Genomic DNA, 26,937 nt, shown 5'->3' with positions numbered 1-26,937 from the left:
GGTGATGGCTGCACACTATGAATGTACTAAATGCCAATGAGCTGTACACTTTAAAATGGTTAAAATGGTGAATTTTACGTTGTATGTCCTTTGCCACGTTTTCTTCAAAAGCAAAACCTTTGGAGTATTTCCTTGAGTATTTCCTCCTCCAGTTTCCATCCTTCTGACAGTTCCCCCAACTCAAGGAGAAGAGCCCACTCAAGTGAAAACGGAAAATTTATATTTCCATTAGGGTTGGGGGGGGGCTGTCCACTGGCCACAGGATGGCCCCCCAGGGCCTTGACTGAGACTGTGTTACTCTCACACCTACCATCTTGGAAGGATGAGAAGAAAGACCCAGACTCTTGTCCATGCCAGGCCTTCATCCTCACCCACCTCCCTGCCCAGCCCACCAGCTGTTTCGCCAGCACTGAGCTTCTCAGGTGGTCCCCAGCCAGGGCACAGAGGAGGCTGACCCACCCTGTCTTAAGTCCATTTTTGTCCCGATATTCTGGTTCCTGTCACAGAAGAGCAGGCAGGAGCCCAGGCTCATGGAATCCCACAACTGTATGGAGGTTCACCTATAAGAACGTGCTACAGGGCTGGTCTGGACATAACCCAGCCCCCTTCATGCCGACAGGTCCTGCTGCTGGAATTGGTACAGATGACCACAGGGGACCTGGATCTCCTCCCTCCTTGAGGAGAACCTGGAACTCCACGAGATACCAAACTCAGTTTGTGGTGGACCAAACTTGGTCTGGGAGCCAGCCAGCCCAAACCACCATGACATGTCCAGTAGAAGCCTACACAGTGTGTGGACGTGCCAGGGAGGAGAAATGGTGTTTGGAGACAGGGGCCTAGTCCTGGGCCTGGGCAGTCCTCCAGCTGGATGGCAGGAAAACATCTAGAAAGATAAATTTTCCCAGGAGGCTCTGTGGCTCCTCTTGCCCCAAGATTTATCTGCCTTCTCCAGCTTGTGTAGAAATCAAGACGCTAGTCCCTGAGGCTGTCCAGGATGCCACCAGCTTTGCCGGGCTGGCCCTGTGACTCTGTTCACCTTTCGTGGTTTACCCACTTCCATGATTCACATTCCAACTCTTCCAACTTCCTCTCCTACCATGAACCTCTTTATCCTTAGAATATACATGCTCGGGGCGCCTGGGTGGCTCAGTCGGTTAAACGTCCGACTTGGGCCAGGTCACGATCTCACAGTTTGTGAGTTTGAGCCCTGCTCAGAGCCTGGAGCCCGCTTCCGATTCCGTGTCTCCCTCTCTCTCTGCCCCTCTCCCACTCATGCTCTGTCTCTCTCTGTCTCAGAAATAAAAACATTCTTAAAAAAGGAATATACATGCTCAACCCAGTGAACCACATTCCCTTTCCCAAAACCTTTGGGGGAAAGATATGTTTGGGAAATCAGGATTTTAGAGGTTTCAGGAAGGTATATTCAAATGGTGCACGTATCATATGTTACAACATACCAACCTCGGGGGTACAAAGCAGTACCTGTAATCAAACACATTAATATTTCCACAGTGAAACATCTGATATCTGGGCCAAGTGGGATAAATGAGGGCTATAAATAGCCTCACATCAGTTTAGCTCAGGTTTCGCTGCCAAGTAGTTTTGGCAGGAAATATAACAAACAAACAAGCCTAAACAAAGCTTTCAGAATTCTGGATTTGTAGAGAAGAGACTGAGGATCGGTATTTACGCTGCATAAGAGAGAACAAGGCAAGCAAACCAGCCTTAAGAAAATACAAGGAAGAGGCTCCTCCTGTCCACTCCCTACCACCAACCTCCCCTCTGAGATCGCCTGGCATTGGAGCCTCCTGTAAGCAGTGTTTGGGACTCTGTAGAGTTATGGGCCACTTAACTAGCTGTGTGCTTAAGGCCCGAGACTAAGCCACCCTAAAAGTCTTAGTTTCCTGATCTCTTTGAATGGGAAAGAGATTCCAAAGGCTCCTTTTACCTCTGACATTTTACCATTCTACTCAATATGTTAGCCCAAGCTGGTCATACTGTTCAGAGAGAGGCAGTGTCTTCACCACCCAGAGCATCATAAGGACCACCCTCCAAAAAACAGCTCAGCACCCAGCGCCTCTCCCCCACGAGTAGAGGGGGGAAGTGGGTGCTAGGTAGGGATGGCGTCCTGCCAGGCAGACTGTCGTCGTGGAAGCAGAGCCCCACACTTCACCTGGAAGAGACCCGGAAGCATGTGCAGGAGAAAGAAAGCCCTAGCAGCAGACGCATATTGCAAGTTCAGGTGGACAGCTCCAGGATCAAATCGTTAAGCAAAAGACAGGAGCTAGAAAGGTTAACCCAAACCGCACGGGTCAAGGTGGAGACTCCTTACAGACGCAAGACTGTGGATTTTGGTATAAAACAGGGCCTGATTCATCGCAGACCCCTTTAAGAGTAGCAAACGGCTACCCTGGGGTAAGAGGTGCTGGGAAAAAACAAGCAGTGCGAAGCCCTCTCGCACGTGGCCTGCCCAGGCAGAGCCCGCGGCAGGCGCAGAGGACTAGGCGGCTGCGCGCCGCCGCCGCAAGGTGGCAGCAAAAACCCGCCAATGGCTCGCGGCGCGCTGCCTCCCGCCTCGGACCTGGTTTTACTTTTTGCCTGGGTTTGCACCGCTAGAGCAGAAGGGGTAACCCTTCAGATGGGGTGGAGGGCTGAGCCCCCCGGCCAGGCTCTCCCGGAGCTTTCTTTGGGTGTCATAAAGGCTCCTAACGTGGTGTCTGGAAACGTCTTGAGAGACTGGTGGAACGCAGACGCCCTGACCCACTCCCCGCTGCCTTACCGCCCCGGGCGTGGCGGGGGCCGGGGAGAAGGGGTGGGGGGGAGGTTGGATCCAGTTCTCCCTCCCCCATCCCTGCTCTCTCTGCAGACAGGGTCAAGTCCAGGAATAGAGCTTTCCCACTCACAGCTCAGGCGGGAACGTGAGAGCGAGTCTGGAAGCTGAGGCTTCCGAGTCTCGCTCCCTGACACCTGTCACGCCCAGCCACCCACCCTGAGCAGACACGTGCGGGCGCCGACACCCACTCGCACAGACTCGCCCTGGTCACGAGGAGCAGACTGAGAGGCCGCAAGGTGCAACGGAAGAATAGAAGGACTCGGCGCGGAGAAACCTGAGTTGGACTCTTGACTCATTCCATTTTTCTGGGGCTCTAAACCCGGGTTGGCGTCCAGTAACGAGACGCTAAGCTGCTTGGAAGCACCTCCTCCGCGTCGAAGCGCCGCGGCAGCCTGGAAAGCCTTCCTTGATGTCCCGGTGGCTCAAACGGAAGACCCCGGCGCCCGGCTGAGCGCCTCCCCGGAGCCCGCCAGGAGGACCACGCGCGGAAACGGTGCGCAGGACGGTGCGCGCGTGGAAGTTGCGCGGGGCCCGTGGCGCTAAGACGAAGACTCTTCGGGCACGGAGAGGCGCGAGTCCTGGGTGCCCTGCTTCGTCTCCAACCCTCGGGGACCCCTCGCGCAGGTCCCACTCCCACGCACCTAGGGTGCTGGTCTTCTCTGGTCACTCCAGCTACTCCTCGAGGACTGCTTGAGGGGCCTGCGACTCAAGCTGTCCCCCTTCCTCCTGTCCCCTAGCGCCCACTCGGAGAGGGCGTTACTGCGCAGCGGAACTAAAGCAGAAAGTGGTGGGCATGGGAGGAGACCTGGCCATACTGGGTGGGCGGTGGGTTTCCCAACAAGGTGCCCCACACTAATTGGCCCTTGGCATCCACCGACAGACCCTTCTAAGGAACATTGTGAACCATATGCGAGGCTAAAGGGCATGATGCTTCTGGAGAAATTGGGGGTCAGAGGATGAGATCTAGGATCAAGTCATAGACCCATAAAAAAAAGGGCAAGCACTGAAATCGTGTCATCAGGGAGCCCATGGGTCTCCAACTGATCAAATCCTCCCCCATTTTTCCTTTTGAATGTCTTTAACTGGTTCTGCAGCTCAAGCCCCCTCACTTTTTGCCTGCTCATCAGAAATAGCCTCCTAATCTGCCTTCCAGTCACAGCCTCACTCCCTCCAGCCAAATTTCTGAAGCAGAGCTCTGGGTGGGACCACTTTAGCTCTCTACAAAGCTGCCTTTGGCTCCCCAGTGCCCATGGGATCAAGGCCACACAACTTGTGTGACCTTGTAGCTGACCCCCACTCACCCTTCTCTCAGATTTGATTACAAGTCTACTTATGCACCCAGGCACCAGCCACATCACCCTGCTCTAGAACGCGAACCTTCTCATTGCCTTGGCCCCCTCTGTTCCACCCTGGCCTTCCCTCCAAGCTATCCAATCCGTCTTTCTGGTCACAGCCACCTCTTTGAGGAGCCCATCCTGTTTCTATCCCCAAAGTTGTGATTAATCCCGAAGCCTCTGCTCTCCAGGGCACTATATGCAACTACACTGGGTTTGTTTGTTTTTCAGTGATGACTTTAACCACCCACTGGACTGTGAGTAACTTGAAAGCCAAGCTTCACTGTGCTTGCCCCTGCATCCCCTGGTCTTATTTTTGGATGAAGTTGGATGTATTCACACCCATAAGCCCACGTCTGTCTGGACACTGTCCCCTCCCCCTCAGGCATGTCTGCAGGTAGATGTGTCCAGAGGTCACGAAATAAACATTTCTCTTGCATTTCATGGGAATCTGCACAGCAGTCTCATCGAACACTCAACAAAGTTCACACATGCACACACTTCACACTCAAATACACACCAGGGAGTCCCATGCACTGTGAAGCGTTGGTGGTTCAAAGTGGAGCTCAGTCCCATCTGGGAGAGGAGCCCGCTGAAATCTCTGCTCATCCTCTGGGCTTCAGAGGCCAGTCCCTGTAGGAGGTGCGTTTTGGTTGGGGCTACATCCCTGCAAAGTCCAAGGGCAGGGGCGAGTGGGAGAGTGCGCCCAGACAGGCAGAGCCTGAGGTAGCCGCGCCCCTTCCCACTGACTTTGCCTCATCTTGCGCTCTCAAAAAAGGATCTTAAGAAAGTATTTCCTCTCCTACCGGCAGCCCACGGGCCAAAAAGATTGATTGGAAGGGGACACCGGACGCACAGGTATGGCGGAGCATATGAAGGTAGGGGCTGGCTGTGTGACAGCGGCCAAGTCATGGCCCTCTCTGAGCTTCACTTCTCGTGTAATCAGAGCCGCCAACAACAGCTCAGAGACGTCAGTGCTGGCCGTGGTCTGGATTCCATACGCCCATCTGTGTACTCGTGTCTGTCGGTCCGTCCTTCCTCCCAGCCCGGCCTGGCCAGGCGGAGCCAGCGCGTCCTGGACGAGGTGGGGACGGGCAGGAGGCAGAGGCCCGGTCAGGCTGCAGAGCCAGAGGCGCGCGCGCCCGTAATTAGCGGAGCGTTCAGTCATTAAGAGGCCCTGCTAAGAATTTCTGTTTAATAATGGTCACAAATTAGTTATAATGGTAAATAGTCATCTCAAAATCCTGCAAACTAAAGCCAGTGCCGTCCTGGAAGGGCTCCAGGCCGCCCCCAGGCGCGGGCCCGGCTATCGCCCGGGTCGGCCCAGCACCACGGGGATCCCGGTGCGGAAAGGCGGTGCGGCGTGAGGAGCGGGGAGTCGGGCCGGGGAAGGGGGGTTTCGGCCGCAGCGCCTCCCAGCGGCCCGAAAGAAGAAAGACGGAGTCCGAGCCTGCGACGCGGGGACAAAGGCCCGGCGCGAGAGCGCCGCGGAGGCCGAGGGGCGGAGCGGGGAGTCGGGGAGCGCACACCCGCAGAGCGGAGTCGGCCTCCTCCCAGACACCCGCCCCAGGGGCCTGCCTCCCACACACACAGCCCGGCTCTCGCTCACCTCTGGGCCTCGCCACTGCCCCTCAAACACGTTTATTAGGTTCTGGACCGCACGCACTCTCCTGCCTTCACCTCCAGGGGTCCAAGAACCCATCCCTGGCCCCGAGCCTCACCTCTTCCAAGGGGAGAAGAGCAGCCGGTGTTTCCTGATCTGCAGCGACCCCAGCCCCACGGCCACATCCATCCTCCCGCAGAGAGGCTCTCCGCCCTGGGCGGGGCAAGCCCAGCCTGAGGAGATACCAGCCGAGGTGGCTTTCCCTGTGCTTTTCTTTCTTGCCAGCACCTTTCTGTAAAGTCCTCAGTGTCTGAAGGGTTACACTCCTGCGGGCTAAGGCCCTTTCCTTTCCCAAAAAAGAGTGTGGGCAGATCGGTGAGAGTCATGAGCTTATTTGTAAAAAGTGGAGAGAGCTGGCTTGGGCGCGCAGACGCGGCCCTGTTCTGTGCAGGGGGAGGTGGAACCAGTGTCTACTCTGGGAGGCAGTTTGTGCGGGGGGGGGGGGGGGGGTGGCTGTGTGTGTCATGTGAGTGCAGTCGCCTGTGGGGGTCTCCGAGAGTGCAGTGGGAAGGGGGAGGCTGCTGCTGAATGCAGAGAGGGCACCTTAAGGGCTAGCCTCTTCTGGGCAGAGGAAGCTGCCTGTACCCCCCAGCCCCCAGCCCACCAGGGGAAGGGGTATGTGCCCCCCACCTCATAACACTCGCAGCGCTCAGCTCACTTCCCAGGTCCCACCTGCCCTGAGTCCTCGTGCTCCCGGGCACTTGGTGGAGACTGAATTGTTCCTGTGCTCACAGCCACACCCTCTCCCCAAACACGCCTGGTCCTCCCCCTGCTTGAACCCAGGAAGTAGTTGCTCCCCGGTTTCCCTCTCCCTTCCTGTTCCTGACTTCCCCACTTCTGCTCTCAACCTTGCTCTCGTTTCTCTCTCTTTCTTCTCCTTTTTCTCCCTTCTCTACAATTTCTCTCCCTCTTCAATAGTCTCCCTTTCCTTCTTGCTCGGTAAAATAAATGCCCCTGAGCATTTGGTGGGGGGGTATAAAACGAAGACCCCCCCCCTTTCCCTGGCCGTTCCCAAGATCAGCCAGGTTTCTCTGACAGTGTTTATCAAGTTCTCTGCCTATCTTTGGGGCTCCAGCCTCCTGGGGTGTGTGTGTGTGTGTGTGTGTGTGTGTGTGTGTTGGGAGTGGGCGAGGTTGGGCAAATGGGAGGCCTCTCAGTGTCTAGAGTCAGGCAATGTGGTTTGGGGGTTGAAGTGCCTCTGGGGGGCATTTCTTTTATGTCTTTGGGTTGGCTCATGCATGTTGTGTGTCTGAAGGCTTCCTCTTACTTATCCTCTGTGTGTTTGTTTTGGTGGATGGGGAGAGGCTGTGTTCTCCGACTGTATTTATTGCTCATCTGCCCCCTTTCTTATACGGGAACTTTTGGCCCCAGCCATTATATATAGCAGGCGGCACACCAAATGTATAGTGGTGCTAATGCCGTTTTATGCAGACATGTTTCTTTTGTGGTGTGGATAGCTCTGTAGAGGGTGCGGTTGTGAGACAGGGCATGTTTGTGTGTGCATCTGTGCAATTTGGAGCGCGTGTGCCCTAGAGGGCGTGCCTGCAGGAGAGAGGGAGGATGGTGAGTTCTTGTGTTTGTGTGTGAGGACCGATGTCGAATCCGTAAAGAGGACAGCAGAAAGGCAGACCTGTGTTGTGTAGGGAAGGAGGTCTATGGGGCCAGAAAAGGTTGTTCTGGGGGCAGGTGGGTGTATAAGGAAAGGACTATATTGGGTTTGTGATGACATGGCTTGGGGCTGAGGTGTGTGCATAACACGAGAGTTGAGGGGTATATTTGTGTCGATAATTGAGTGTGTGTGTGCCTGTGTGGTGTAGCCCGTCCGCCTGGCTGTGCCAGCCTGCTCCTGTGGAGCCCCGCCCGACACTGCAGAGCTCAATCAGCCGCTGCATGAATACACTCGAATGGAAACTTGTGCTCAGCTGACCGGAGAAATCGGAGCCGGCTAGCACTGCTCCCCTCCTCCCTGGCTCCCTCCTGTCCTTCCTTGGGCTAGGCCTATGCACCAGGGCAGAGGAGGCTAACTCAGCTGGGACTGAAAGGGGCCAAGGTGGTGGGTAGCCGAGCGGACCTGAGCTCAGGGAGCTGCGGGCACGGCACGCACCCCAGAGGGCTGGGCATCTCATCCTCGGTGCTTGGGCACGCAGGGGATAGGTGAGGGCCAGGGAAAGCCTCCGAGGCAGCAGCGGATGCTCCAGGTGACAGCCACACAAAGACCTAGGCGGGGACCTAGGTGGCCACGGAGGCGCAGAAAGACAGGGAGAGGGACAAGAGACTGGGTCATCCCCGCTCAGGGAGGCCAAGTGCATCCAGTGTGCCACAGGTCTGAGCTCCAGCAACTCTAGTGATGGACTAGGTCCTGAGTGTGCCAGGCTGGTCACTCCTCTTTTCAAAAGAAGCTGAGAGAGCTACTCTGTTGCCACAGCCCACGGTAAGGTGCATGTTCCACCCCAGTTTGGCCCATCTAGGCTTGGGCCTGGCCCTCTCATTGCATCACTGGAGCCCTCCCTACATCCAAAGTCCAGCCAGCCCTGGCTGGTCCCACCACCTCCAACCTGAGGCCCAGCCTGAACCAGCCAGGCTCCTATGCCTCCAATTCCACTATCGATCAGCATCCCCACCCCACGCCGTGGCAGCTTCCAGGTCATTTCATTTTAATCAGCTGTACGTCTCACTTGGGATGATCAGCTGTGTTGGCGCTGGGCAGTCAATTCTGCAGGATTGGAGGAGGGCAAGGAGAGGGGCGGGGTGGGGTCTCAGGACCAGAGCCCGGGGAGGGGGGCAAAGAGGAAGCGGTGAGCAGGCTGGAAGAGGTAGACTGGCCTCTCTAACCTCAGGCAGGCAGCTTTTAGAGGCCAGGGACTGGTACAGATTTTTTCCAGTTTTGCTTCCCATTCTGCAGCTGGATTGCCATTGTTTTTCTTTGAGGGAGGCAGGAATGAAGAGAATAGCCCCAGGTTGGTGGTTATTCTTCAAACCCCTTATCCTTAGGGTAGGCAGCCCAGGTACACAGAGGCCAATGCGCACAGGAAAGACTCAAGTGCCCTGGCTGGGGCACCAGGCAGAAGTGTGCTGTGTGCAGAGCAGGGTGCACACAGGGTGTGTATGCCCGTGCTCAAGCCCACCCATGGGCTGTCCTGGGGCCAGACAGACAGGAGGGATGGTTAATGTTGAGGCCTGCCTTCCCAGGCTGACAAGGCTCATGGGAGGGCACACAGCGGCACATACACTGTCCCCAAGGCACAGTCCACAGGGTTCCCAGGCCGTGGGGGGCTGTGCACAGTGGCTGAGCTGGCTTTTCCACCAGCAGGGCTTCAGTCGGGCCCCACCCTCGAGCTCTGCCCTGGCTGCCCCTGGGATGTTGACCGCCTTGGCCATGGCTTTGAGGGACCCTGAAAGAGAATGGGCAGGCAGCCCATAAAAGGAGAGATCTGGCTGGAAATGGGGCCTCTTTTCTCTCATTCTCATATTTAAAGGGGCAGGGGCCAAATCCAATGTAACGTCGGTAGCGATCAGGGTAAAAGGGCAGACTGGGGAAGCCAAAGAGCCCAACTCCCCCTCTGCCCTCTGGTCAGAGTATGCCAGTTATGACCCCTGCCCCATTCCTTAAACGCAGAGGAAGGTCAGCTAGGGGTGGGTAGCCTGGGAGTCATATCCGTGGGTTGACTAGAACAAGGGAATCCACCAGAATGGAGACCCACGAGACACGAGTCCACTGCACCGAAAGGCTCTGCATACACAGCCTCCTCTAGTTGTACCCGAGAGCCACTTCTTGCAGAACTAGGTAAACAGAAACTGCCCAAGCTACACACAAATATCTACAATATAGGCGACATAAAAGAAAACACATGCTGGACACATTGATGCACTATGATGCACTGTGATATACACACATGTATATCAAACACGCATGTGTGCGCGTGCACGCACGCACACACACACACACACACACACATCCCTTTATATGCAGACCTTGATTGCACGGTGGAAGGCCAGCATTCAGCATTGCATACATCTTCACTACTCACAACAAGCACTCATACCTCTCCTGCAGAGAATCTGTAGGTAAGGTCAGAAAGTGCACAGTAGAGTATTGGTGTTTGCACAGACCTGAGTAGAAACACAGGATGTGAGAGAGAGTGATGGATGCTAGATAGGAAGACAGACAGGTAGCAGGTGACACCCAACAGAGCCTAGGCCTCCAAAGCTGAAGGTTGCTATGGAGTCTGATCGCCTGTTTTCTGCAGTAGAGAGAGAGAGAAATGGGTACTGGACACTCCAAACTCGCTTTCTTTCTCTGGTATGTTGAGACAAGGAGGCATTTTAACTCCACGAGTTTGTCCTCTGTCCCCAGACAAAAAGGATTCCGCTCCCTGGTTCACCAATCAACGCCCCTCCAGAAGTCACTCTCCATCAGTCTCCATCAGCCACCCTCTCCTTCCACCCATCAGTTCTGGTTAGTCCGTCGGGTAGGGTCCATCCACAGCCTCTATACTGTCTGAGGCAGCCCCTTCTCTGGATTTCAGGTCCAAGTTCTGGGTCAAGTATGTGCCAGTACATTTTGAAATGCAGGTCTGGGATAGGGCCAGTTATCTCAGGCATTGTGCTGTGTACCAGAACAGAGTCTCAAGCTGGGTAGAATGCAGCAGCTCTTCCCCAAAGTCCTGCCACCTAGGTCAATAGTGCCTGAAGTGTGGCATCATGAGGAATGTTTCCCAGAGCAGCGAATGCATGCAGAGGTTCTGACACTGCGTGCCAGACCTCAGAACTTGGAAGCTCTTGAGGTCATCCGGATGCCCTGGATCTAAGTAAGGACACACACAGAAACCTTCCCCTGCAGGCAAGCTTGCCCTGGGTGCACAAGGCCCCCCTTACATGCACAGGGCACCTCTGGGCCTGGCGGCCTTTCTGTCCAGCCAGGCCCTGTGTAAACCCCATGGCGAGACTGGGGATGGGGACAAAAGGAAATCGGAAGTCAAAATTAGTTTGGAACCGGGCGCGAAATTCCAGGCACGTTTCTCCCTAATCCTCCTCGCTTTGGAAATTAGACTTTCAAGTGAAGGCAAGTTTTCTGAAATTACCTCTTTGGCTCCTCGGGCACAGGCTGCCCTGGCCCAGAGCGGCAGAGGCTCAGTGAGCCACCCCATCATAGGGAACTGTGGGGCCAGCGCAGGGCGCAGGGCGGGGAGGCCTGGGGCAGGCGGGAACCCGGTTAGCAAAAGGCAGTGAGTTTTTTGGTTTTCCTTTTAAAGTGTAAACCAACTGAAGTGTCTTAGGGGCTGGAGAGAGATTCCACTCGATCCCAAAAGACGGGAAGGAATTTCAAGGAGACAGATGGAGATCCGTAAGCCAAGTCAATACAGTCACACGAGTGGCGAGGAGAAGGTCGGTCCCTAAACTCCTCACACTACCTTCTCCTCTGCTCTCTCTACCCTCTGCACCCTGGCTACCGCTGCCCCCCACTCCACCCCACAAAAAGAGGATAAAACCTGTCAGCTCTGCTCTGGATGGGTGAATGGTTGGTTTGGTGACCTTGTGTGTTTACCCTTAAACAACAACAACAACCACAACAACAACCACAACCACAAGATGCCAAATACACCCCCAAAGACCCACAAGGGCCGCAGGAGGCTATAATTCCTGCGGACCACGGCCTGGCATCTTTGCTGAAGAAACCTGCCTGAGCCCCCTACCCCCTGCACCCTCTGAGCCTTTCCTTCAGGATTTGGCTTTGGTTCTTTTCCGAAAGGCCTGCCCCCATCTTCCCCCCAACCCCCACCCCCACCTCCAGGAAGAAGCTCACCCCCAGCCTTAAAATTCTGCCCCAGTTCTAGTATCATAGTCGGAGCGGAAGTGAAGGCCGGGCGCTGCACCCCCCCAGGCTGCGCACAGGGGCGGACAAAAACACCAGTCTCCGAGAGTGATAAGAAAATGGAGAATACTGTATTTGCTTTAGAAAGTTTTTACATATAGATAAACACGCAGTTAAGATAACAGTAAAAGCGCCCTACGGGGAGTGAGAGATATCTCCAAAGCAGCTAAGAAATACTTGGAATAGCTTTTGCATAAGAATACTACGGTCTCACTCTCCGCTTCTGCTAGCGACGGGGTCCCTCTGCCTAACCCAGCCCGCCATGCCACGCCTTGACTGCCAAGTCGACGCCAGGAACACCGAGTGGGAGGGGAACCCCAAAAAGGAAAGAGACAGGTGAGCGGGGAGGGCAGAGGAAGGGGGAGGGGGAGAGAGAATGAAAAGGGAAGAGGAGAAAAAGCAATATCATATACAGGCAATTTCTACACATATATTACAAACTGGGAAAATGACCGATCATTAAGATATACATAATTCATATAAAATTTTGAAATAAAAATAAAAATCTGTTACAGTCATAACTATTCTTTTTCCACATTTATAACCAGTACCCACACAGGCAGTGACAGAGTAGAGAGAAAAAGGTGCTTACGAAGAAAATGATTGTCTGCTGAACAAAAAACAGAAGATTGCATCTTGTTTGACCAATACTTGGACTTAAAAACAGAGAAAGAAAGAGAGCGAGAGAGGAAAGAAGAGAGAGCGAGCAACAAAAGGCGAGAAACATTTGCTATTTCCCTCTCGAGGAGTTCTTTTTTTTTTTTTTAAACAAATTCCGAACGGAGATGGCGGTTTTATTTTTTTTTTCTCTTTTTGTCTGTTTTGCTTTTGTCGTCTTGTCGTCGTGGTGGTGGTCGGTTTTTGTATAGTCGACTCTTTTTAAATCGTTTTAAACTAGAGAGAATATTTTCCCAGATACAAATAAATCGTCATGCAGGTGGGGTGCCGGGTCCGTGGGAACCGAAAGGAGAAGCCGTGCTTGTCCTAGAAAGTATACAATTGTCACCTCTTTTATGTTTTCTGCCCGCAACATCAGCGTTTGTGACTGTCTGTCGGCGTCGCGGTCCTTTGGGGTGGCCGTGGCGGTAGATGGTGGTCGGGGTTGCTGATAGTTTGCGTTTCGTTTGTTATTTTTCTTGGTTTTTATATATTTTTGGCTGGGGTAGAAGTGTGTGTGTACGTGTGTGTGTGTGCGTGTGTGTGTGTGTATGATTGTGTATCCTGATTTCGGTTGGTTCTGGGGCTGGAGGAGGAAGAAGAGGAAGAGGAGGAGGGCGAGAAGGAGGAGGAGGGGAAGGAGGGGGAGGGGGAGGAGGGCGGCCTTGGCTATCATACATCACATTCCGAGTCGCTGGAGGTTACCGAGAGGATGGAGGTGCCGGTGTCCGCGCGCTCCGTCAGGCTGGACACGCTGGTGGTGGGGCTGGCCGCCGTAGACGGCGACTCTGCCGAGCCGTGCGTGGGGCAGCCGGGCTCGGCCAGCGAACGCATGCCGCTCGGTCCGATGGCCTGGTGTTGGAGCCTGCGGGAGACAGAGAGCGGCACCAGCCCTTGACACAGCGGCCCCGCCACAGAGCTCCGTCAAGCAGCCTCCCCGCGCCGGCGGCCGCCGGTGCTCCCCAACCTCCCCAACCCCGCGCCCCTCGCCACCACCCCTGACTCTGCTCTCTGCGCTCATTACTTCTCGCTACCCCCCCCCCCCCCCCCCCGCCTCCAAGCACCCGGCTCCAGAGCCCCCCAGCGCCGGTCTCGGCTCTCTTCTCTCCTTCCCGGGGCTCGCTGGAGCTTCCCAAAGCTTCCCAGTTAGGAGCCGGCCTCAGAGGAGAGGTAGAACCCGAGGCCGGGCGCCTGGGGAGGCCTCCGGATGCAGCGTCCCGAAGGAGCAAAAGTCTGAGAGGGACAGGGTGCTTCTTCCTCCCCAGCCCCTGGGACTCTTCAGACTGAGCCGGCTGCCGGGAGCGGTCGGTCCCCGCAGCGCCTCCTGTCCCAGCTCCCCCAAACACACCCAGAGCTGCGGGGTGATCGTCCGCAGCCTCTCCCGGGCAGGACACGCTGGCTTTGGTCTCTGAATCCCTGCGCTGAGCGCAGGAGCAGGGGAAGAGAGAACCGAGAAGCCGGAAGCGGAAAAAGTGGGGAAGAGGAGCAAGAGAGAAAGCAGAGAAGAAGGCAGGAGCGGGTGCAGAGCAGTCTCCGTCTGTCCCTTTCGCACCAGGCAGCCGCTGCCCGAGCCTAGAGTCTCTGAGTTCCTACGAGGAGGCCTTCCCCTGGTCCCCGGGAACTCCCCCTCTCAGGCGAAAACCTGGCTCTACAGGCAAGGGTGAGAGGGCGCGGGGCTCAGGCCTGGGCCACATAAACGCAAACACACTCGCTCACTCCGGGAACTCACACCGGGCCTCAAGCCCCCGGCAACTGTCAGCAACTGGGGCTCCGCTTCCTGCGGTACATCAGGCCCACAGCCTTTGCAGGCTAGGTAGGGACACAGGCTCCTTACCAGGGCTTTTTTACCCAACTTCCTCCCATCCCCCTTCCCTCCCATTCCGTGCCCTTTCCTCCTCCTCTTTCTTCTAGTTCTTTTTCTCCCGACTTCCCCCAGGCCCAAGTCTGCTGACTGGCCAAGCCCAGTCAACTTTGTGACTTTGTGGCCAACTTGCTGGTAGTGGGGTTGCTCCTATTCCTGGTGGCTTCCCAAGTTAATGTACCAAGGGGATGCTCCTTGACTGAGGCTTGAGGGCTAGCACCTGCATGCGTGTACACACACACATACACACACACACACACACACACACACACACACGGCCTTTCTACTCCCAGCCTGATTTTCCTGCTTCCCGTCAGGCAATTTGCAATGAAGGCCTGCTCAAAGGTGGCCACCGACCTTTTTCATTTTGTGGCAGAGACCCAGGTTCAGTTTCCTTTCCATGACATTGTGGATTCCTCCTGGGTTTTTGCAATGCATGGAAATAAGAACCAGATGGCAAGGACTGCTTTCCTTCCTTCCCTGTCTGTAGGCTCCAGAGGAGTGCCGAGCTGTGGAAGGGCTGAGCAGGTAGCAGGGTGCAGCAGGGCTAAGGTGCCCAGGGCTGGGACCAGGGGCTGTGGGCACTCAGGATCTCTCCCTCTCTCTCTCCCTCTCTCTCTCTCTCCACCCTGCCGAAAGCCCCTCTCCGACAAAGCAGCCAATAATCCCGCTGACGGTCCCTCTTCTGTGCGTCTGGGCAAGCAGAAACTTTTCTCCAACTGGCCAGGGGGTCGCGGCTTCTCGAGTGCTCGGCCGCCATCGGCACCCTGCCCCATCCGCCCCCATTTCAACCCCTCTCTCCCTCCCCAGCCCGGGAGACGGTAGCCAGGCCGCGGGCCCGCCACTGACCTGTTCTTGGCCGCCGCGGCGCGGTCGCGCTGCCTCCGGTTCTTAAACCAGTTGCCTACTTGTGTGGGAGTGAGGCCGGTGGCCTGCGCCAGTTCGCGTTTCTTGCTGGGGTTGGGGTAGGGGTCCTGCAGGTACCACTCCCGCAGCAGGCTCCGAGTCCGCTCCTTGAAGCAATGCGTCTTCTGCTCGCCGTCCCAGATGGTGCGCGGCAGCGGGAACTTCTTGCGCACGCGGTACTTGTCCACCGGGCCGAGCGGGCGGCCGCGCAGCTTCTCGGCCTCCTGGTAGTGCGCCTCGAGCCACATGGCCTGCAGCTTGCCGTGAGACTCCTTGGTGAACTTGTGGTTCTCCAGGATGTGGTAGAGGTCGCGGAAGTTGCCCGTGTGGAAGGCGACCACGGCGCGCGCGCGCAGGATCGACTCGTGCTTGTTGATGGCCTCGCACGCCCCGGGGGCCACGGGCAGCGACCAGAGGAAGCGGCCCAGCCGCTCGATGTCGCCCGTCTCCTCCAGCGTCTCGCAGACGCTGGCCACCTGCTCCGGCGAGAAGTTGAGGGTGGGCAGCTGGAACATGGACAACTCTTCCGGGGGGGCCCTGGAGCCGCCGCCGCTGCCGCCGCCGCCTGCTCCGCCAGCACCGCCGCCTCCCGCACAGTTCCCGCCGCCGCCCGCGCCGCCGCCGCCGCCGCCCGCACCGTTCCCGCCGCCGCTACTCGCCAGAAGTAGGGAGCGGTGATGAGGATCGGCGAAGTTTGGCAACAAGAAGTGGGAGGAATAGAGGTCTAGGGGGGAGCGGAATACCATGGACTGACCTGAGAGGAGAGGAGAAAATTCAGGGAGAGGAAGAGAGAGGGGAGGAAGAGGAGGAGAGGGGCGATGAGGACCAGGAGGAGGGAGAGGAGAGGGGGGAGGAGGAGAAGGAAAGGAGGGGGGAGCAGGAGGAGGAGGAGGGGGAGGAGGAAGGGCGTAAGGGACACCCACACCCCACACACATCCACACACACACACACCCGCGCAGCCACATAGAGAGGGAGGAAGGAGAGCGGCCCGGTGCGCGCGCGCAGAGAACCCGAGACAGAGAGGGAGAGGAGAGGGAGAGGGAGAGGGAGAGAGAGAGAGAGAGAGAGTGAGCGAGAGAGAGAGCCAACCACCGCCGAGTCAAGATTCAGCGATTCCACAGCAATCGCCCTAATGACAACAGCCTCATAATATCTCCCCTAAATCCACAGTGAGTGCAGCATTGAAACATTTTGTTTCGCTTTTCTATTGGTCTGCGGCGTGTCGTTGTGGCGTTGCCACGGCAACCGCTGCCAATCACTGTCAGCCCTGCCAATCAATACCGAGAACGTAAGGACGGTTTTACCACTTAGCCAGAGTTGGGGGGGGGGGAGGGGGAGAGGAGGGAAAGAGGGAGAAGGGGGAGAAAGAGATTTTTTTTTTAATCCTTGCAACTCTTAATCTCGCCACTTCTCTCTCTCTCTCTCTCTCTCTCTCTCTCTCTCTCTCTCAGCTCCCTTCTTCCCTCTTCCCCAAAGAAGTTGATCCACAAATTCAAAATGCCGTGGGCATAGAGTTGTTGAATGGGATGAGCAATTAAAGGGATTTTTGTCGTGAAGTGAGAGGCTCCCCATGCCGCCTGAAGGCCGAAGGCCAGCCCTCAAGTAGAGCCCAAGGGCCGGCCGAGCAGGCACGGTTTGCACACGGTGTGCACGTCGGGCTGTCTCTTTCTGCCTATGTGAGCACTAATACTGGTGAGGAAGAAAGAAGAGATGAGATCATGGGGCCCACCGAACGCTGACCCTAGCTGCTGCGGCGGGGTTCCCGGATTTCGGGGGGCACCTGGCGCCTGAGAGGCTGAGCTCAGGCCCCAGGGTGTTGGAAGCCGCTCTGGCCTCCCCCGTCCTGGTTCATCGGCCACGTTTACCTCGATTTCATCTGCATTGGATTCCACCCGCTTCGCTTTCCTCAGCTCCGGGTCAAGGAGCCTTGATTTCCCTTATTGCCCTGTATTTTAAAATACCAGCATAAATAACACTACACTTCTTTTTATCTTGAAAGGCAAGCCACGTCTTTGTTTCCCCCTAGACTTCAGCTGTGTCCCCTGGGAGCTGAGAAATCTGGAACCCTCTGGAGCCCCCTGAAATGCCTGCTACCTCTACTCCTCCAAGGAGCTCTGGACTTGCCTACCAGCCCCAGAAGGACAGTCAAACTTTGGAGGCTTCCCCAAAGAAGCGGATAGGCCTGAACATTGCATGTTTGCTCATATTGTAAAGGAAAAAAAATAATAATACAACTAATTTACCTAAGCAAAGTAACATTACAAACCTAAAACAGACCCCAAAAAGCCCATAGGATACAGAGAGCCCTTCCTCCCTCTGGCCACGGCAACCCCCCTCCCCCACTCCCAGGGGCCGGTAGGGGTATTTATTCTAAGGTATGTTGCTTTTAAGAAGATGTAATCAGCATCTTTAGTGGGGTCTCCCTTTGTGAGGCCTCTGTAACTATGGAAGTGTGATTTACGCAGATTTGTCGGGGTCAGAGACGTCTTTCCCCTGAGCACTGTGTATATTTAGACAGGACTCGGTTTGGTGTTAAAAAGTGTATATTTTGAATGAGTTCACACACAGTAGCCAACAATGCCCACATTGTCGGCCCGTGTACAACGCGTATTGAAACGCAGCGTCCAGACTTCAACTAATCTGCCCTCAATAAAGCTGAAATAATTATCCTAAGCTGCCTTTCCAGAAGAAAAATCATTGAGGAATTCAAAACTCTTTTTAAAAAAAAAAAAAAAAAAGATCTTTTCTACATTCCGATGCAGATCGGGGGGCGAGGCACAGAGTCCACACCACTTTGGAGATCTCAATGAGGGAGGAGAGAAAGAGATTGAGCGAGAATTTAAATGGGAAACCTAACGTGACTAGGGCTGTGAGTGTCCCACCCTGAAACCCTGAGCTCGGGCCCTGCTTAGGCCCTGACTCCCGCAGAGCCAGGCCTCCTGGAAAGAGAAGTGCAAGTTGCCCGTTGGAGTCTCTCCTCTGGCAGGGAGGGTCTGGACTGGGCATGGGGGACGATACCCGCCGCTCAGCCCCAGGCAGCTGAGGCTTGCGGGTCCTAAACCCCACGACAGAGACAGAGAAATATTCGCTCAAAGGGAAGACCCGCCAAGTCCCACTTCGGCTGATCTCTCCCTTCCAACTATCTTGCTTCCAACCGCGAGGACTTCTCCGTTCAGCTTCGAAGCTCTGGGCGGTCGTTCACGGCGGGCCCAGAAAGAGCCCTAAGGTTGGGACACAAAAACAGACGCTTCATCTTTTCTTCCCGATCCCTTTCTCTTGTAGGGGAAGGATTATAGGCTGAGGGGTGGGAGGGGGAAGGGGCAGGAGGAGGAAGCGGGGGAGGAAGGAATGAAAAAGGGGAGGGGAGTGGGTATTGTGCCGCGTGTGGGGGGAGAATTCCTACGGGTGGGTTTCCGAATATTGTGTTCAACTTTTTGAAAGCAGCTCGTGACCCCGAAACTGCATCCCCTGGAGCCGAGGACCCAGGCGCCGGGCGGGCGGGTGAACCCAACCAGTCCCCTCCCCGTCCTCACAACCCCCGCCTCCGGGTGGGGGCGACCCGGCCTCTCCCCGTCGCAGCCCGGCCAGCCCTGGAGGGAGGCTGGGCAGGTGCCGCGGTCTCTGCCGAATAGTGCTGAAATCAAAAACCGTCGCCACTCAAGGAGAATTGAGGCAAATGGGGCCGAGGCTCCGCTCGGCGACACCCCGGCCCCCAGCCTCGGCCCGGGGCGCCTGCAGACGCGCCGCACCTCGCCTGCTGGGGTGGCGACCGCGACTCGGGAGTGCAAAGCCTGGCGGAGGGCGGCTGCGAGGCGCGCAGCTTTGTGCGCCGGGACAGAGCCGGCGCGGCGGGGCCGGCGGCCAGCCCCGGGCTGTCAGACTCCCCGCAGAAGCGAGCTCCGCGCCGCCCAGGGAGCCAGCCTCGCGGCCCCGCTGCCGCCAGCGCCTCTCCCCTCTGGCCCGAAGCACGATGTCCGCCTCCGGGAGCCTGTAAGTTGAGAGTCCAGAGAGCTGGGTGTTGGGGGGAGGCGGGGCGGCGGGTCTTCCGCGCGGGTGACTGGACCGGCTCCCGCTGGAGCTGGGAGCGCAGGCTCCATAGGGTCCGGGTCTAGTAGGTCCCCCTGGCCGTGTGGGGGAGGGGACTGTGGAGCACCCGAGCTTCCCCTCCCAAATTCCCAGGCGCTGGGCGTTGGAGAGGGGGCGTAGGAGCAGAAGGACCTCGGGTTCCGGGGCCCGGGCGCCTTTCACGCCGCTCTGGGGGCCCGAGACATTGAGCAGAGCGAGGGAAGGGAGCTGAGCCTGAGGGACATCTGGAAGGGGTGGCGCGCAGGGGGGCGCCAGCACCCTGGGTCTCTCAGAGCGTGGAGATCCGGATGAATGGGTCAGCCCGCGGGGCCCATACTTCTCCCCTGCCCTCTGGCCGCTCAGACTCTCGGATCTGGGACTTGGAGCCCATACAGGCTGAGGTCACAAAACTGCCACCGTCGTCTCTGCTTTAATCTTGGGCCAGGCAACCGGCAGGACTGCGTACAGGTGGTGCGGGAGAAAGGGCGTTTGAGCTGGAGAGTGTCTTTCTATTACTAGGACCTGCGGGGCATTTATTTACGAAATCAGCCCCGACCCCAGCAGTCTCAACTCCACCGGGAGAGGTGTCTGAGGACTCACTTCGTGTTTGGCGTTACCGGGAAAGCCCAGAGGTCTGCAAGCCTCCCGGCTGGAGCAGCTGCACCCATTAGGCCCTGCTCAGCTCTGTAAGGCCGGTTCGTCCCGGGGGGGCAACGGCCCTTCCGGCCCCCAGGACATCGGGAGGCGAGGGCTGTTTGGGCCTCCCCGCAAGCTGCAAACTGAGGCGCTAGGCGCAGGCGGCGGAGGAGGGCGCAGGGGAGCGCAGCACGTAGGCGGGGAGGCCGTGAAGCCCTTCAAGGACCCCGATTACTTTCCTTTGAATGAAAAACAACAACAACAACAACAACTGCTCCCTCCCAGCGCCTCCGCCCCCCCCCCCCCCCCCGCGCGCCTTAGCCTCCGGGGACCCGCGCTCCGAGCAATTGTCGCTCGGGACAGTAAACACAGCTCAGTTGCCTCAACTTTCTCCGCACATAAAAGTTCCTGGCGTGCGGGGAAATTTGAATATTTGATCAGCCCCTTTGAGTGACCCTCATTAGCTTGGCGCCCTGCTAAGGCTCCGGCATTGCAAGAAAGCTGCTGGGCCCGGCATTTGTATGCCTTGTTAGCGCTGCTTAATGAAGCTGCCCCGACCGCTCAAAGGCGGCCTCCGGGGCCGGCGCTGCGCACCTCTCGGCACCCCACTCTGCCTAATGAGCCCCACCGCCCGCTGAAGGCCTCCTCGCCCCCCACATCCTCAAACAAGAGAAGTTTGGCTCAGTCTTGGGCCACCGCACCTCCCACTGCCAGGCCCAGGAGAGTGGGCCCAAGCTGGGTCCCAGCTGGCTGTAGTGACCCAGCCGGAAGAGGGAGAGAGGTGGGAGACTTTGGGGTTGTGAGTCTTTTGGGCTGGGGAGGAGGGTTGTGGCCTCAGGTTCCAGTCCAGGGAGTGCACTGCCACCCTCTCCCAAGAGGCCAATTTCCAACCATTTACCCGGGTTCCTTTAAGATGCACTGGACTAATGTTGGGGTGGCAGAGGGCAGATGTCCAGGGGAGGGTCCGTTTTCCACCCTCCTCCCCACCACGTTCCTTTGGGCTCCACTGCCCCGGAGGCTGCCTATGTCTTTGCAGGGATCTCTTTAGGAGAGCGAGAACGGACGTGCTAGGGAGTGAATTTGAGCAGGGGTGGGCGCGCTCCTCTTCAAACCATCATTGCCCCTCCAGCACTACAGCCTACCTTGAACCAGCCCCCCTTCCCCCAGAGAACCATGCCTTCTCTGGTCTCTCTTTACTCATGCTTCCAGTCCTTAGGAAGCCTAAAGAAAGCACTTGAAGCAGGGCCCCCCTGTACAGGACCACCTTGCTGCTAGGGCAAGATGGGACGAAAACAAGCCCGAAGAGGAGGAAGAAAGGGGGTACTTTGGAAGGAAGGGGGACCAAAGCCACCATCTACTTCCCCTTGCCTCAGTGGGGCAAGTGACAAGCCAGCGACTCTAAGGAGGCCCAGGACAAGTTGTGTTTCAGTCCTCTGAAAAAGGAGTAGACTCCCTCTCTGCCCCTTCCCATGCCCTTTTGCCTGGACGGTTGTCACTAAAGGCCCCTTCTTGCGCACCCAGTTCTTGGACTTTGGAGGGCTTGGGGAAGAGGCTTCTCACAGACGCACGTTCTTGGGACTTCTAGAGGTGCCCCCACCACATGCCCACAATCCCTCAGATACACAGCAGGCTAACCAGGTTGGTAACCTCAGGGCCCTATCCCAGGGTGGCCACCTCTAGGAATGAGTGGCACCCAGCCAGTCCTCACCCTCTGCCGACAGGCCAGCAAGGCCCTGGGATAGCAGAGCCTCTAAGTCCATCTGGTCTGCTCCTCTTTCTTTCCCCCAGCTCAGCTGGCATGCCCCGCCCCATTTCCCATCCCACGACCCCCTAATTTAAGCCCAAACTGACGATCTTTAGGGATCATCTGTGCACTGGGCAAGATGGTGCCCGGGCCTTGATCCATCCAAAGGGCAAAGGTAGGAGTGGGCAAGCGAGGAATGAACGATGTTGGAGAGAAAGGGGACCTAAAGCGGGGTAAAGCCTAAGGCCAGGCCCACCAACTGCTCAGGGGAGGAGGTGAAGGGAGGGGGCTAAGAGTCCGCAGGCTTCGGTCGGGGCAGCAGGGACCTAAGGCGTCGGCGTGGGGGGCTAGATCCAGAGGAGAGGGGCGGGGAGGCGGGGGTCGGGGGAGCGCGCAGGACGGAGGGGGGGGGGTGCGGCTCTTTAAGAGCCACACCACTGGCAGGAGAAGCGCGCGGCCCGGTGCTGGTAGCGCATTGACCCCGAAGGGGATTTAGCGGGAAGGGAGCGGCCGGGCTCCGGTGGCTTTGTCCGGGGGCGACCAGAGAGGCCGAGGCACAAGAATAAGGAGCGACCGCGTCATGAAAGGCCGCGCCGAGGCGGCGGCGCTGCTGCTCTTGACTTCTGAGCAGGGCTTAGAAAGCTTGTCCTGGCTTAAGCCGAACTGCGAGCGCTGGGCCCTGAGCGCCGAGTCCGCGGGCTCCGAGACCCCGGGCCTCGGAGCCATGGGATGAACGGAACTGGGGTGGCAAGGGTGCTTTTGGCTCTGCAGCTCCCTGACCCTAGCGCAGATCTGCTAGCCTGACTGGCCCCTCCAGGGCAAGGCCAGAGAAAGAATTTTCTTTTTCCAACTTCGGCTTTTGGTTTTGTGTGTCCACTTGGAGCAGCTCCGGAACTGGCCGACCCCAAATGGATTCCCAACAGGTGGCCGGGTAAGTCCATTTAAAAATTCTGGTCATACTATCAGCTCCTCCACGGCCTCCTTCCTTTTTCCCTCCCAGGTCCCCCCCACCCCACCCCCGGGCCTCTCCGAAATCCCCTGCTCCTTTCCGGGGTGAAGGCAGGGAGGATGGTGGTAGTGGCGATGCGAGGCACCCTCTCCCTGGGGGTCCTCGGTCCCCCGGTTCCAGCTCAGGATTGTTGGCTGGAGGGCCCCGCGAGGCTCCACCCAGTACCCCCAGGTCCCAATCACTCTTAGCTCCGTTGTGGGCCCTGATACCCCAAGGTGTGTGTGTGTGGCAGGGGGTGGGAGAGGTTGAGTATGGGAGGACACGCCGCAGCATTTCGCCAGCGGAGACGACAGGAAGGGGGCGGGGGACCCCGTGGCCCGGCGGCCTTTGTGTGTGGGGTTAAGGCAGAAACCCAACTACACACCCTCTTTTCTTCGAGACCCGGGATCCGGCCCGGGGGAGCCCGCGCCGGCTGTACAATAGCCCGCAGAAGGGGTTCTTGGCAGCCAGGGGTGGGGATAGGGATAGGGTGGGGGAGGTGGAGGGGGCGAGCGGAGGGAGGAGGGGGAAGCTGAGAAAGGCAAAGGCAAGAAATCCCCGGCGTCCGAGTGAAAAGTCGGAAAATGTCCTCGGAGCGCGCGGGAAACAGAGGCGCGCGCGCGCGCTCGCGGGCTCACATCCTCTCTGTCACCCACTCTTACACACGCATTCACACCCACTCCACACAGGTAACCCACGCACGCGGACCTTGCAAGTGCTGGGTCGCGAGCCTCCGCGCCCAAGCCGAGCCGCGAGCAGAGCCACCCTGCTACTTCCCCAGCTCCCCGGCTGTCAAGAGCCCTGCCGCCTGGCCACCGGTGCCCGGAGAAGGACGGGGGGAGCTGGGAGAGCCCCCAGGGCTGAGGCTCTGGGAGGATCTTACCTGCGGAAAGGTAAGGGAAGCCGGGAGCAGGAAGCAGCGGCGGATAAATATTCATTAGGAAGTGTAAGTGTCTCCTTTTAAACCGCGCGGCGCGCGCTCTCGCTCCTCTCTCTCTTTCCCTCCCTCCCTCTGTCCTCTTCTGAGGCTCTCTCCCCCTCTCACTCAGCCTCCCCCCCCCCCTTTCCTGCGAAATGCCGAGTGGATCCCCGTCTAGCTAACCTGTTGGGAAGCCTGAGCCCTGGGCAGCGCCTCCACAGCTGTTTGCCTTCGCTCTTGGGGAGCGCGTTCCCCATCCACCCTCCCTTCTCTCGCCCAGCCCCTCACCCCTCCTAAATTACTACATCATTAGCTTTATTTTCCGGCGTGGAGGGGGGGGGTGGTAACGGCACAGCCCGATGCACCTCCTCAAAGCAGGGCGAAAAGCCGCTGCTGAGTCTGCCGCACAGCCACATCCCCACCCCACATCCCCACCCAGTCATCTTTCCTCCCCCCCCCCACTCCTGCCATCTCCACCTCCATCCTGAATCAGCCTAACTCCCCATCCCTCCTTCCCTTGCCGCCAACAATCCGATCCCCGGCTGGGTCAGCAATGAGATGCCAGGTCTGCAGGTTCAACGCGCGCCTTGATTGGAACTTCACCCTGCACTGGGTGCGGGGGTAGCTCTCTGAGTCCCCCTTTCCCACGTAGGTTTTATAGCTTCACCCTGGGCACCTGGGCATCTTAGGTCTTATGATCAAAACACGGGGCGCACTCTCAGGCCCTCGCCTCGCCAGGCCTCAGGGTCCCCGGGCCACAGCCTTATGGCCGGACTTGGAAGGCTGCGTGGAAGGCGGGGGAGAGGTGGCCTCACTTTATGCGATTGCGCAGTAGAGACAGACCTACCGACTGACTGACTGACAATGGCCTTTTACAACAAACTGACCTGAAGTTCGACGCAAGTCCGCATCTTTCTCCCTCACGCTCATGAGAAAACACATCCACAGGATTCCAGGACCGCACACGTCCCCGCAGGATCCCTCTGAGCATCGCTTGCAGCAGCAGGCGAGCAAGCACTCACACACCCCATCCCCACCCCCGCACTCCCCAGGCCAACCCCCAGCGGCCCCGGAGACTAGAAGGCGGGCGGGCAGGCAAAGCGGCTCCCAGCAGAGGTATACAACGCAAGACTGCTACCGGACGACCTTGGCCACCTTTCTCCCCACTCCAGCCCCCTAGATCCACTCCAAGGGCTTTAAGAGACGGCGTGGTCCCAGGTGCTCGGGGGTGGCTGGACCCCAAGCTCCCACTGCCTGCTGAGCTCAGAGCTCCGAGGTGGGGGCGGGAGGAGGGGCCGAGGGGGCGGGCCCAGACAAGTTCCCAGTTACAAATACGGCTGCTCTCACGAGGCCTAGGAGGAGAGCTTCGCCCCCAAAGACTCGTAACGCTGGCCGAGAGGCACCGTCACGTCCACTCTTGGGTCCTGCACCTTCCCCAGTATCCTGGGGCTCTTTCGGCCGTTTGGTGGCCCGGGGATGGAGCGGGGTCTCCAGCCTCTAGGAGACCTAGAGAACCCGCTTTCCCCCCCCCACCCCCCACCATTTGGCCCCGCCAAAATCCACCAAGACCAGTCCCAGCGGCTGTTTCGACCCTTCCAGAAGGGAGTGGGAGGCAGAATCCTTGGAGGGTCTGCCTCTTCTTGGAAAGTTGAGAAGTTGGGCACATGAAGATGTAAGAGAGGCCTAGAGGGTCCCGGGGCTAGGAAACCCTATTAACCTCTCATTCCACCCTAAGGCCCAAGTTTGCACTTGCACACCTTCCTCCCCAAGCAGACCCAGCAGGTCGCACGTCAGGCTTGAGCAGAGTCACCTGACAGTAAGTACATGGAACATACGTGCAATTGTAACCGAGTACACGCGGTGGAATTAGAGGAACACTAAAAACAGAATTTGAGGGAAAAAAAAGAAATGTCCACAGACATTTCCAGTGCGTGGTCCGGTTGTCCAGATGCAGACAAAAGCCACAATGCCCGCGCGGAGTGACCCCGGCCACAGCGGGAGAGTGGACCGAGTGAGGATGCAGGCTGTGAAGCTAAGGGCTTCCTGCTAGAGGGACGTTGGTTCCCGAGGGAAAAACTTTGTTGCGCCGACTGCGTGAAAGGTTTCAGGTCAAGTCCAGGAGACTACCTACAAAGAGCACCTCCTCCACCCCAAAGCTGGACCTCCTCCACCCCAAAGCTGGCCCTTTCCCCTTGCTCTGGGTCAGAGACACCCAGAAGAGGGCAATCCAGGAAAGATCCGTCTGGATCAGCATCATTTATTTGTTGTTATATTATTGGTTTGGGAGATTGCATTCTGAAGGAGGATGAGGTGAAGAGCAGAGGCACACTTCAATGCCAGGAGATTCCTAATACCTAATGGGAACTTTGGGCTCTAATCAGGTTGGAGAATCCGGAGGGTCCCTTCCACTCCTCTTATGCTAAATTTAGTCTTTAAAAAAGAACATTAGCTCATCTCCACGTCTTCCTGCCTTTTCCCTTCCATCCCAGTCCCCTTTGTGTAAAATAAGTCTGCAAAAGGGCACTCCAAAGAAAATTGAATTATTTGGTTTATTAGACGACGTTTCTTTGTGAGATATTGAGAAGTTCTCCCTCACCTCCTCCCCTGTCCCAGGAGAAAGTCCTCGTCCAGGCCATTGGGGGTGGGGGATTGAAGAGGAGGGATTGATTCCCAGAGTCGCTTTCCTGGAAAGGCCCAAGCAAGTGCACAGCCTTGTTTTTGGTTTCAGCTCTGTTTGCCTGCCCCATCCTGGTGAACCTTCCAGACAGTAGCCATCATGGTTTCCCTGCAGAAGAGGCAGGCACACTGGATGCAATGATGCCCTCCCCTCCCCAACTGTCTCTCTGAAAGTAGAGGGTAAGTTTGGGAAGATTCTTTCAGACAAAACAAGAGAAAAAAAAAGAGGACGCTCTGGGCCAGCAAGTCGGATGACCACCCTCCAAGGGGGCAGAGGAAGGTCCGTCTCCTGAAGAAGAGATGAACCATCTGGAAAACACTGCAGGAGGACACTTTTAAACAAATGTGGTTACCCTAGAAATGGAGGGGGGCTGGGAGTATGAGTAGGGAAGGATTTCTTCCCTTTGGGGGACAAACACTGTGTCCTTTTAATTTTTCCCAAAGACACATTTAATTCCTGGAAATTGTAGTGTTTGTTCTTGCAGATGTTCTAAACAATAAAGAGTGAAAATCATTTTAGACTCAATCTTCCTTGGAAGGGCATTTTCTTCCAAGACCTTTTTCTTTCTCCAGGTTTGTTCTTCCTTATTCCCTAATAAGAGTCCACCTGCTGTTTTGCTTCAGGAAGAGACTATGACAGAGAGCGAAATGAGTAAGGAGACCGTCACTCCCAAGCCGGGAGTCACTGCCATTCCCCAAGGCTGAGGCTCGGGACACAAAGAAGCAAACTCCTTTACCTTGAGGGCATTTCTCCCCTTTGAGTAGTTTATTCAGAGCCTTTC

General features: G+C 57.1%; 1 protein-coding gene and 1 long non-coding RNA gene across 4 annotated transcripts in view; one reads left to right on the top strand and one right to left on the bottom strand.

Annotated features, from left to right (window-relative positions):
• SIX3 (SIX homeobox 3) overlaps positions 1 to 23,548 on the bottom strand; it is a 94,436-nt gene extending 70,888 nt beyond the window's left edge. Inside the window, exons 1-3 of one of the 2 annotated variants that reach the window (XM_043603298.1) lie at positions 23,444 to 23,548; positions 15,070 to 15,880; positions 13,065 to 13,224 (exon numbers count right to left, since the gene is read on the bottom strand). In XM_043603298.1, the coding sequence (XP_043459233.1) occupies positions 13,065 to 13,224; positions 15,070 to 15,880; positions 23,444 to 23,498 (1,026 nt within the window). In that variant the 5' untranslated portion in view covers positions 23,499 to 23,548. Of the gene's footprint in view, positions 1 to 11,751; positions 13,225 to 15,069; positions 15,881 to 23,443 lie in introns of those variants that run through there. The other variant, XM_043603297.1, reaches the window with a different exon arrangement.
• LOC122496792 lies at positions 18,019 to 26,669 on the top strand. Of its 2 annotated transcripts, XR_006300944.1 has the most exons (5): positions 18,019 to 18,353; positions 18,572 to 19,117; positions 19,712 to 21,747; positions 22,459 to 22,503; positions 23,250 to 26,669. It is a non-coding gene; the product is annotated as an uncharacterized LOC122496792 (long non-coding RNA). The 2 variants fall into 2 exon arrangements; XR_006300943.1 differs by lacking the exons at positions 18,019 to 18,353; positions 18,572 to 19,117; positions 19,712 to 21,747 and having other exon boundaries at positions 21,982 to 22,503.
• The last annotated feature ends 268 nt before the right edge of the window (positions 26,670 to 26,937 follow it).

This window comes from Prionailurus bengalensis, chromosome A3 (genome assembly GCF_016509475.1).
Source record: "Prionailurus bengalensis isolate Pbe53 chromosome A3, Fcat_Pben_1.1_paternal_pri, whole genome shotgun sequence".
Lineage (NCBI taxonomy): Eukaryota > Metazoa > Chordata > Mammalia > Carnivora > Felidae > Prionailurus > Prionailurus bengalensis.
Note: the sequence above shows the minus strand (reverse complement) of the source record. Positions and strands in the feature narration are given on the sequence as shown.